The following is a 12,244-nucleotide window of genomic DNA, read 5'->3' on the forward strand; positions in this document are numbered from 1 at the left end:
GGTGTTTGTCAAGTGGAGTGAAACTGAAGCTTTGTCCACTCCAAGGACAAAGCTAGTGGCAGAAGCTGAGCTCTGCTGAAGTAAAGAGATAAGATGACCACTCCTGAGGTCAAGGAAAACTTCCCTGTCTGCACATCTGCAGGAAGGCTCCTTAGGGTTCAAAAAGGGAGGGGATGCCACCCCATAATAAGTGTGGACATACCCCCACAGGTCTCTGCGGTGGGATCCATTTTAGCAAAAAGATGTGCACGCATGTTGGGGATGTCCTAGGACTGGTCAGGTGTGAAAAAAGAAACAAGATAATTGGCCAAGGGACTTCCCTGGTGGCGCAGTGGTTAAGAATCCGCTTTACAATGCAGGGGACACGGGTTCGAGCCCTGGTCTGGGAAGATCCCACATGCCTCGGAGGAACTAAGCCCGTGAGCCACAACTACTGAGCCTGCATGCCACAACTACTGAAGCCCGCACGCCTAGAGCCCGTGCTCCACAACAAGAGAAGCCACCGCAATGAGAAGCCCGCGCACCACAACGAAGAGTAGCCCCCGCTCGCCGCAACTAGAGAAAGCCCATGCGCAGCAATGAAGACCCAACCCAACCAAAAATAAATTCATTAAAAAATATATATAATTGGCCAAATGTAAACAAAGACCTGGAAGAACTCTCCTGTATGAGAGATTTAAATCACCTCTTTATTGCGCTCCTCCTCATTAGAGAGGACGCCCATACCCTTTCTCTCTGGGTGTGTATTTCTGCCTAACTTCTGACTTACATAAATAAACAGCTTCTCTGTGTGTTCTCCCATACAGTTGTGCTGTGTCTCTAATAATAAACTTTGTACCTGATTTTACAGTTTTTGCCTCTTTGAACCATTCTTGCTTTCAAACGGGGGAAGGAGCCAGGGCCACCTTGCTTCTAGCCTCTAGCCCCTGGTGGTCTAGCAGCTAGGATTTCTGGTTTTCATCTAGGCTACCCAGGTTCAATTCCTGGGCAGGGAACTAAAAATCTCTGCTCAGGACCACTCACTGCTGTCTCTCTGAGATCTATCCTTCCCTTCCAAACCCCTCACCACTGCCTCTAAAATCCTTCCACCTCTGGCCCTGCCCACCTCTCTCACCTCACCTCCCAACCCTCTCCCCCTTGTTCACTGGCCTCCAGTTTTTCCCTTTCTGCAACACAACTCAGGTGTCCCATCTCAAGGCCTTGCCCTTGCTGTTCCTCCCCCTGCAATGCTTCCCGTAGTCACAGGACCTTAACAATTCAGGTCTCACGTGTCAATTCCTGACCAAGGGATTTAAAAGCAGTGCCCTCCGCCCCAACTACCTCTTCACCCTATTCATTTCCTTCACATCCCTTATCACAATCTGAAATTACCTCGTGTTTGGTTTAAGGTTGGCCTCTCCCACTAGAGTGTAAGCCCCCTGAAGTCAGGGCCAGGGTCGCTTCGGTTCTTGCCTGTACACATTAAGGGTTCAGGCACACAGTAGGGGTTCAGCCAACGTGCGATGAACTCGCCCGATCCTGACATTCTACACCCGCGGCGCGCCACGCGTGGTGCAGCGCCGGGCCCGCAGGAGGATCAACCTCGATCACCACCCGCCCCCTCCGCGGGCGCGCGCGTATTGCGGCGAGCGGCCGAGCGGCAGCTTCGCCTGGGGCGTGGGGAAGGCGCGGGTACGCCCCCGGGCCCCGCCCCACGCCTGCCCATTGGCGGCCGCGCCGGGGGCAGGGAGAGGTGGCGCACGCAAGCTGCCCGCCCGGCCGTCCTTCCAGTTCAAGCCGCCAGGGCTCCGCTCGGCACTCCAGCTCGATCCTCGGTATGTTGCGCGCAGTTGTGCTCGCCGCCGCCCGGCCCTGCCAGGGCCGCCGGCTGCTGTCGGCCGCCGCCACCCCGGCCGTGCCGGCCCCCAACCAGCAGCCCGAGGTCTTCTACAACAAGGTGAGGCCGCCCCAGCGCTTTGTTCTCTGGGGACGGAGGCCGCCGGGTGGGGAGGGACTGGATCTCTTCGGGCCTCAGTTTATCCAGCTGGGACTCGAGGGGTTTGCTGCAGTTGCTGTTTCCGCACCCCTTCCCTTCCCTGCCTGCGAGCAGTTTGGCCCCTTCGCCGCCCCTGACACCTCGGTTCCATTACCCAGCTGTGACTTTGGCCACTTATTTGTCTTGTCTGGCCGCTGCCCGTTTTCCGGGTTCCATCCCCCGCCCCCTCCCCCACCCCCAGTCGTCCTCGGCTTTCGGGCCTTAGTTGTCCTGTGTCTTCGCAGTCTTCACGACATCACCCACCCAGAGGACATGTCCATTTACGACCCTCTTTGCAGGAACAGTTTTGTCTTTTCGTAGTCTTTTATCCCTTGACTCATGCTCTCGTCCAAGAACGTCCAAAAGGAAAAACAAAAAGGAGTACTTTTCAGCTAAGGTTCACCAGTTCGCCAAGGGAGAGGCCAAGGCCACGGCCCGGCCGCTCGGCCTTCTGGCACTTCCACTGCTGGGAACTGGGAAAGGGTGGAGACCTTCGCTACAACAGCGCAATCCCCAAATGGTGTCTGTACCTTCCAAGGATCTTTCTTTGGTCAAAGAAAGGAGGGACTTTCCAGGATAACATTGACTCCCAGTAGCTGATTTCTTGCTCAACCAGGACTTGGGAATATTTTCTCTTTTGATCTTTGAGTTTGGGTAAAGTGCTGAAAGTCACAGAGAAGGAAATTGGTTATGAGAGTCCATTTTGTTTGTGCAAGAAGTGTAGTTGCTGCCCTTCTCTGAGCTTCAACTTCTATAAAGTGGGAAGGGGTCAGAGGGTGAGCACAGGGGTTCATACACCACGTGGGCACTTAACAGGAGTAACAGCTCATATTCTCTGTGCACCTCCTTTGCACCTGTCACCAGTCTAACCATTTACCTGTTGTGCCGTTTAATCCTTAAACAGCCCGGTGAGGTAGGTACTGTGATTATCTCCATTTTACAGATGAAGAGACTGAGTTACAAAGAGGTTTAGTGAGTTACCCAAAGACTCAAGTCAGCGGCAGAGTTGGGGTTCACATCTAGGCTCCCAAGAGTAAGCCGATAACCAGAATCTTCCATGGTACTACTGTTGCAACTCTGGGTGGGAATAAAGGGGTCACTGCTGATTTAGGATGCTGTAGAGACGGCCCCTGGCTGGCTGCTTTCAACAGGGGACCTGCTTGTCTGGTCAGGAGCTCGGCTGCAAATCTGCACAGAGACAGTGGGTAAAGGCACATCTGTGTGATTTAAAGGGTGTTACAAGTGGTCATTTGCAAGGGAATAAAAACAAAAGATAAAATAAGATGCCCTTTGCATAACACAAGCCAAAAAGGCAGCGGCTGCTGCTCCTTAGGCTGCTTAAGGAGGAGTTTATGCTTGAAAGACTTGAACATCAAGCAGAAATATCCTCAAGGGAAAGGCAGCAGCATCACAAGCCTTTGTGGCCACAGGATCTAATTAAGATCATCCTCCTTTGTGCTGATGTGGAGGTGAGGAAACAGGGTCCAAACGTGCACACAGCCCTGGTAGATAGCACGAGTCCTGGTCTCTAGATTTAGTTCATAAGGTAAGTTGGAGCAGAGTGAAATCTTCCTGCAGCTGCTTTTCTTTATCAGATTTTTTTGAGATCATAAAAGTAACCCTTGGACTTACCTGGTGGTCCAGTGGTTAAGACTCCATGCTTCCACTGCAGGGGGCCCTTGGTTCGATCTAAGATCCCACAGGCCACGCAGTGCACGAGAAAAAAAAAAAAGAATGCTATTAAAAAAAAAAAGGAGCCCTTGCTCACTGTATACAAATGCAGAAGTAAAACTTCCCGAATACCCCGTTGCACTCCCTTCAAGAGCACTGTTAACTGGTAGGTCTGTGATCTTGCAGACTTTTTCTTTGCATCTGTGTGTGTGTGAGAGCATGGACAAGTGAGCATGCACCAGATTTTTTTGTTTTTACTTAAATGAGATCCTGGCACTTACTGTTCTGAAGCTGTCTCATTGAACAATGTATCTGGATTGTCTTCCTAAACCAGTACATTCAGATCTTATTTATTCTTCCCAGGGGTTGCAAAGCAATATGCATGAGCAATCCACACTCTGCTGGAACAGGCCCCTTTTAAAGCTTCTTGGGCCATTTTCAGTGTTGAGTTGTTGCAATACCTGATGGCAAGAATGCCAAGGTCTAATCCTAACATTTTGAATCTCTTACCAGGGGCTCTAGGTACAAACTAGATCATATGCCTGGACATTTCCCTGGGGATTATTGATTCCTTGATGTTCAGTGAACTGTTCTGGAGTCTGGAGTTTCCCCAGAAGGAGCTGTTCCAGGCTTTGAAGTTACTTCTGTAGGTGCTGGATTTTCTCACCCAAGGGTATTTGGGGGAATGTTGCATTTCAAGCTTTTTGGGTCTCTCCTTGAAGAGGGGGTGGCACAGGCAATAGGTCTTTTCCTTCCCACCTCTATTTCATAACCAGAAGAGTCTATAGAGTGGGATGGTTTGGTCAACCTTCCTGGGATCCTCCTGCTTCTACTTGTCCTGGGTGGAGCTACAGGGTTGGGGGAACTTCTTTGTTGGGTTAGGGAGATTACAGGACAAGTTCCTCCCCCACTCACCAGCAGGGACCTGTATGGGGAGCTGATGATGGCCAGGCTTCATGAAGATCAACATTTCTCATCCTTGGTGGGTTTCAGGGACACAGCTCTGTCAAGGAAACTGATTTTCATTTTTCATTCCTTTTTTGTTCCCTGACTTGGAGAGTAATTAAGATCTGGAAAGACAACTCAAAGGAAAACTCAAGGGAGTGTGGTTTCAGCAGAGTAATTCCTCTGGATGAGGTGTGACTAATACTTTTCATCTTCAACATCACCAGTTCATGTTGGTTGATAATAATAATGAAGATGAGAAAAATCACTGGACGTTATTTCACTCTCTGGACTCAGGCTGCCTGTCACTCAGTAACATCAATCCAGGCAGGTTCACTCATTCAAAAGACACCTCAGCACCCCCAATTCCAACCAACAAAACAGGCTAGAATCCCTGATCATGGGAAGCTTGCATCCTGGAAGACAAGCGAAATGCATAGTATGGAGCAAGCTGATCGATCGGTGCTATGGAGAAAAATAAGGCAAGGAAGGAGGAATATTGAGGGTGGTACAATTACTTAACTCTGTACCTTAGCTGCCACATCTGTAAAATGGGGTAAAAATCCCGTCTACATCATATGGTTGCTGTCAGGATAAAAGGGAGGCATCCTTGCACAGTCCTTAGCAAGTGCCTGGCTCATGGCTTCTTGCACCTCCGTATTTACTGCAGCCTTAAATAGGAGATAACAGTGATGCTGTTGAGCTTACAATATATTGGTGATATAACTCCATTTTATGCGGGCACTGTTGTTAGTTGTAATTTGTTTCCTGGAGGGCTGCGCTAGGTTGCGGTAAAGTTGAATGGGAGTTTGGGGTGAATTAAATTTGTGTCTTGGGAACTCCCTGGCAGTCCAGTGGTTAGTTCTCTGCGCTTTCACTGCGAGGGTTCAGTCCCTGGTCGGGGAACTAAGATCCTGCAAGCTGCACCTTGTGGCCAGGAAAAAAAAAAAAAATTGTGTCTCTGTTCTTAACCTCTTGACCACAACATTCAGGAACTAAAGAGAAAACTGACAAAAAGAAAATTAAAAAAGGATCTCCTTATATAGAATTTTCTGATTACAATAGTAATACATCCTCAGTACAAAAAGTCAAGCATTACAGAAGTATGTGAGGTGGAAACTCACTGGACATATACATAGGCACATATAGATGTTCATTGATGCATATTAGCAAAAACCAAGAAATAAGCCAGCCTGCCTTCCATGGGGAAATAGATGAACAACATATGTTACAGCTATAGGAAAGAATAATTCTGTGCACACAGTAGTTAAAGGAATTAGCTGGAGCTGTATGAATAATGGATCTCAAAAACAACGTTTCAAGAGGGGAAAATGTCTAGCACTCTGAGTGATGTGAAACTAATTAAAATTATCAAAACAGACTTTCTATCAAATGTGGATAAACATAGCTCCATGTAAATGGCTGAAAATGTCCTGGAAGGAAAACGCTCCTTGGCGTGAGGGCAGGGCTGCATAGGGAATCTGCTTGTGGGCAGTGATTCAAGGGGACTTTAAATGTTTTATTTCTTTAAAAATAAGTGGCCTATAAGCTAATATAAAAACGAAAAAGAAAAGAAAAACAGTCCTCTGATATCCCACCGCTGCAGATAATCACTGCTAACAGGTGGTATATACAGAATAGGAGTTTGATTTATCTTGTTTTCCCTGAGAGATTCTTATGGAATGAGCCAAAACCTGTGTTGGGCTAAGCAGTGGTTTGGAATGGCTGTGTGCTGAATGAGTCAAGTGACATATCTCCACACTGATCATGTTGCTTTTATTGCTTGTTTAGGAGTTTTAAGATCCTTTGTAGAAATAATAGAAAGTCCAGGAATGTGAGACCAAAGGCCCTGGGGGATGAGGAAAGAATGTTCAGGGAGACATTCTGGGGGAGGTGGCTGCCCTTGGCCTTAATCCCAAACTAATCCCGAGGTACCTAAATGACTGGATAAGTGTGAATGTGGGTGGCATTCCATGTTTATCCTGAACTTCTCTCCTTATGATCTGTTTTCTCTTAGACATAAATTACCCAACTGCCACTGAAAAAGCAGTTGCCAGCAGGATTCACCCCAGGATAGAAAGCCACAGCATTTCCTCACTCCTTCTTAGGGAAAATAACATATTCCAGGGGTGTAGATTTCCTAGGTAACAGATCCCTAATTCTTTCATGCATCAAAGCTTGAAAATAAAGTCTTTCTAGAATGGGTCCTGCGTCTGTAAATTGGAGCTGCTGAATGGCATTTAACCTTTTTTGGCGACCTTGGGCAGATTATGACTGTCCATTGCCATGGGGTGGGGGTGGCACTAGAATATCACTCTGTCCTCGCTTTGGTTAAGACTCCTCTCCAGGGTCCTGCAGTCCTGCTCCCAGCTCTACTGTCCCTGCCCCAGCTTCTCACCCCTCCCCACAAGTTTCTGTTTGCAGTTCCTAATCCGCAGGGGCCTGGAATAGAAGATACCCGAGGAAGCCACGGATCATGTTATCCTCCAACTCAGTAATTCTAAATATGGTAATCTGCCCCAACTTTGCAAAAATGCATGTCTAAAGATGTTTGCTGCAGCAGCACTGTCAGGAATACAGGCAGACCTCATTTTATTGTGCTGTGCATTATTGCACTTTGTAGATACTGCGTTTTTTACAAATTGGAAGGTTTGTGGCAACCCTGCATCGGGCAAGTCTATTGGTGCCATTTTCCCAACAGCATTTGCTCACTTCCTGTCTCTCTGTCACATTTTAGTAATTCTCACCATATTTCAAATCCTCCACCAGCAAAAAGATTACGACTTGCTGAAGGCTTGGAGGATAATTGGCACTTTTTAGCAATAAATTTTTTTTTTTAATTTTTGTTTATTTATTTATCTATTTTTGGCTGCATTGGGTCTTTGTTGCTGCGCACGGGCTTTCTCTAGTTGCGGCGAGCGGGGGCTACTCTTCATTGCGGGGGCTTCTCTTGTTGTGGAGCACAAGCTCTAGGCGTGTGGGCTTCAGTAGTTGTAGCACATAGGCTCAGTAGTTGTGGCTCGCAGGCTCTAGGCGCAGGCTCAGTAGTTGGGGCGCACAGGCTTAGTTGCTCTGCGGCATGTGGGATCTTCCCGGACCAGGGCTTGAACCCATGTCCCCTGCATTCGCAGGCGGATTCTTAACCACTCTGCCACCAGGGAAGCCCCAGCAATGAAGTATTTTTAAATTCAGGTATGCACATCGATTTTTTTTTTTTTGGACCTTTCTGGCATTTTTTTTCCAAATTTTTAAAAAAATTTTTATTTATTGATTGATTTATGGCTGTGTTGGGTCTTCATTAATTAATTAATTAATTAATTTTTGGCTGTGTTGGGTCTTCGTTTCTGTGCGAGGGCTTTCTCTAGTTGCGGCAAGTGGGGGCCACTCTTCATCGTGGTGCGCGGGCCTCTCTCTGTCGTGGCCTCTCTTTTTGCGGAGCACAGGCTCCAGAGGAGCAGGCTCAGTAGTTGTGGCTCACGGGCCTAGTTGCTCCGCAGCATGTGGGATCTTCCCAGATCAGGGCTCGAACCCGTGTCCCCTGCATTGGCAGGCAGATTCTCAACCACTGCGCCACATCGATTTTTATAGATATCATGCTATTGCACCCTTAATAGACTGTGGTATAATGTAAACATAACTTTCATATGCACTGGGAAACCAAAAGATTCATGTGACTCCCTTTATTGCAATACTTTATTGCGATGGTCTGGACTGAACCCAAAATATCTCTGAGGTCTGCTTGCAGTGAAAACGTTTCCTAAAAGCGCATTTGTAGGACATGATTAAATAAATTGTGGTCCGTTAGTTTTGAAGATTGCTATGTTGCTTAAAATAATGAGGCAGATATGCCTGTGGAATAACGTCCAAGATAAACTTACTCATAAAAGCAAGTTACAGAATAAAAGTCCATGATTGGACTTCCCTGGTGGTGCAGTGGTTAAGAATCCACCTGCCAGTGCAGGGGACACAGGTTCAATCCCTGGTCTGGGACGATCCCACATGCGCGGAGCAACTAAGCCCGCATTCCACAACTACTGAGCCCGCGTGCTGCAACTACTGAAGCCTGAGCGCCTAGAGCCTGTGCTCTGCAACAAGAGAAGCCACCCCAATGAGAAGCCCGCGCACCGCAACGGAGAGTAGCCCTCGCTCACCACAACTAGAGAAAGCCCGTGTGCAGCAATGAAGACCCTACACAGGCAAAAATAAATAAAACAAAATAAATAAATTTATTAAAAAAAAAAAAAAAAGTCCATGATCCCTACTGAGAATGGACACTCCCCACATCTGTCCCATTCCCTCCAGGACCCCAGCACCAGTGCAGGTCCTGGCACACAGCAGGTGCAGAACCCAGAGCCCCCTCTGCTCTCCCCCACCCTCACTCTGCAGCCACGGGGCCCTTTTGGTTCCTCGTGTCCCCAAGCCCCTGCCTCAGGCAGCCCCTCTGGTCCTCACTGTTGCCTGTTTGTTTCTGCTTCTCTCTTCATTTGCTTGTTGATCATGTCTCTCCTCCCGGGACTTTGGTTCAACAAGCCAGGACTTGGCTGTTTCACTCAGTGCCCAGCATGGCAATGGCACTTGGTTAACACTTAAACCACTGCATGGATGAGTGAATCCAACTTTTATAAAATGCAGTGAGATGTATTTATTAAAATGTAGAGAAAATAGAGCATTTTGATGGAAAAGCTCTATGAGTTTTGCCAGCAGTCCAGATTCAAAGTGTCAACTTCTGATGCCATGAGGCTGTCTGTCTCTCTGCTTCTAGAAACTAATGGGGAAGTGTGAGCCCGGTAGGACCCCCTCCCAGGGTGAGTGAGTTAACATGTTATCTAAGTTAGGCGTTGGGTTTCTGGCCGAGAGGTTATGAAGCATTCGGCCTAGAGTCCACTCTTGTGTTTATTCAAGATAAGTCGCTATGAAACTCTCCTCACTTGAAGCAGAACTTTGGCAGAGGCTCAGTATGAGAACGGTTCTCACCCTAGCTCCCCCTCCCCAAGGAGGGCACCACTAAAGTCTGGCTCTAGGAGAAAGGAAGTGGGAACTCTAAACAGAAGGAAGATTCCAGGTTCCTGCAAACCCCAGCTTATCCTATTAGTTAGAAGGGAGGATGGACTGTTGAAAATTCAACAGTGGAGAGTGACTCAACAAATCCAGGGCATTGAGAGGCAGACAGGGGCCAGGGAGTGGTCCTTCCAGGGTCCTAGACTAAGATCAGGGGACGGTGTGGGCCCTGCCCAGGGAGGAAGGGTTGAGGACCTGGGGAGTTTAACCAGACTGGCCCACTCTCCGCTTCATACTTCCTGATCTTTGCAAAATAACAACGAAAACTTTTTCAGGATAAACTAATTTAGTATGCTGCTGTGCAGGTATCTGGAGTAATGTACTGACTGTGGTGGTGAGACACACTGTGTGTGGGGTCCTGGCTTAGGAGCTTACACCCCTCGTTGAATATAGTCCTCACATTTAAGCCCCCGGATGTGTCATCCCCAGAAACTGATGAAGCATCTGGAAATGAAGGGATTGGCCCCAAGGTCACAGCTTGTGAGGGGTAGAGCCAAGATTCAAACACATGTCTGTCTGGCTTAGAGGCTGGTGCTTTTTATAGCACCCATAATAAAAACTCAAGATCAAACTTGCAGCAGGGCAGTTAAGTAAACCATAAAGATGGAGATTAGGAAACGAGTTCTGACCTCCTCGAAGGCAGACATGGGCTCTGACTGGAGTCTGGAGTTGGGGGGAAGAACTGGGCAAAGAGCACAGGCCTTAGAGTTCTGAAGACCTGGGTTCAAATTCGGGCTCTGCTCTCACTGCTGTGTGACCTTGAGCAGGTGGCTTGACCTCTCTGTGCCTCAGTGTCCCCCAACTGTAGAGAGGATGCAGCTCACCTAGGTTTGCTATGAGGTTTAAATGGGAATGATCCAGTAACGGAAAGCTTGTGGTACAGGGGCTGCCGCATAATGAGTAGTCAGGAACAGTCAATAGCCATTTCCATGACATGCAGGTGATGGGTAGAACATTCACATGGTACCAGGTGCTGACATCTTGGTCAGCAGAAGGGAACATTACAAGGCCAGCCAGGCTCACCCCCACCCACTGCGGCCTGCCTCTCTCTGTAGCTGACCTCCTCCTTAAAGTGCTTCAGTGAATCAGTGGGTGTGAGGCTGTGAAACCTGAGCCTGCACTCAGGGTGGCAATGGGAACAGATGTTTGGAGTGGTCACGGGCTGTGTGCCAGGCTCTCCTCCTTCCTCCACGGGTTTTATCTCTGCTCCTCCCCATGGGCTTCACTCTCCTCCAAGTTCACCAGGAGGCGAGGCCGATTCTCAGAGAGGGGGGAGCATGTGGGGAGGGTGTGGCCCAGTCCAGCTTGAACTCGGGTCCACCTGGTTTCCAGCCTGAACTCTTTCTGCTACACCTGTTCCCTCCACTGGAAACTACCTGTTGCCTGCTTCCAAGCTCTCTTGCAGGAAGAAACAGAGGTGTCTTTTCCCTTCAAATTGATGATCAGCCACCTAATGTGAACCCACACACATTTCCAAAGAACCTGGCTGAGTGACTGCAGACAACTTCCCAGGTCCTAAGCCGGGGCCAGGCCATGTTGGGATGCTGGGGCCCAGGAGAGCCCTTGGGGAAGGAAGGCAGAGTGGCCTTGGACGGGTGTCCTTGCCTTCACCCCACCTGTGACCTTTGCTCCAGCCTTGGTTAAAGTGACTGAAGTGACCTCAGCCCCCTTCTGGAAAGACCAGTTTCCCCAGCCTCAGGGGACAGCTTGCTGGGAGACTTCTGCTCTGTGCTCCCCTGAGGGTTTCACAGGACCTGCCCTCCTCTCTGACCCCATCTCCTAGCACTTCCTTCCTGGTTCACCAGTAACTCTGGCCGCCTTTGTTTTTTCTCAAACACACCAGACTTATTCCTGCCCCAGGGCCTTTGCACTTGCTGTTCCTGCTGCCTGGATTGCTCATCCTCCCATTCTTCCCATGGCTGGCTCCTTTTCATCAGTCAGGGCTCAAGTCAAATGTCTGCTCTTCAGAGAAACCCTCCCTGACCATCCCAGCTAGAGTTCTCTGTCTTCCTCCACTTTAGTACTCTCTATGGATCCTGTTCTTCTCCTTTGCACTTATGACTGCAGTCTGAGATTGCCTTGTATATTTGATTGCTTCTTTATTTTTTGTGCCTACCAGAACGCCAGCTCCATGAGAGAAAAGTTCCTCACTGAGTTTGGTTCCCACTGTGTCCTCAGCCCTAGAACCGTGCCTGGCCCATTGCAGGTGTTCACAAAATATTTACTGAATGGATGAAAGAATAATCTAACTTGGTTCTCATAACAACCCTACTACAGTAGTGTGGTAGAGGAACAGTGGTTGCTAATTCTTCGTTGCTCCTCCCAGGCAGAGGTGGAGGCTCTCCTCCCTCCCTGTGAATCTGGACTGGGCCTGTGACTCATGCTGACCAATGGAATTTGGTGGCAGAAATAAGGCCATGTGACTTCTGAAGCTAAATCTTAAGAAGCCTTTCAGCTTCTGCCTGGTGTCTTGGAACACTCTCTAGGGAAGCCAGCTGTCATGTGAGAGGTCTGACTAGCCTGAGTCTGCCATACAGTCAGGAAGCTCAAGCAACC

At 48.7% G+C, this 12,244-nt stretch overlaps 1 protein-coding gene across 1 annotated transcript in view; it reads left to right on the plus strand.

Annotated features, from left to right (window-relative positions):
• The first annotated feature begins 1,750 nt into the window (after positions 1 to 1,750).
• Positions 1,751 to 12,244, plus strand: part of ALDH2 (aldehyde dehydrogenase 2 family member) — a 29,579-nt gene continuing 19,085 nt past the window's right edge. The window contains exon 1 of the mRNA XM_007170911.2: positions 1,751 to 1,936. Coding sequence (XP_007170973.2) covers positions 1,817 to 1,936 — 120 coding nt within the window. The 5' untranslated portion in view covers positions 1,751 to 1,816. The remainder of the gene's footprint in view (positions 1,937 to 12,244) is intronic.

The sequence above is a fragment of the Balaenoptera acutorostrata genome, chromosome 13 (assembly GCF_949987535.1).
Source record: "Balaenoptera acutorostrata chromosome 13, mBalAcu1.1, whole genome shotgun sequence".
Taxonomy (NCBI): Eukaryota; Metazoa; Chordata; class Mammalia; order Artiodactyla; family Balaenopteridae; genus Balaenoptera; species Balaenoptera acutorostrata.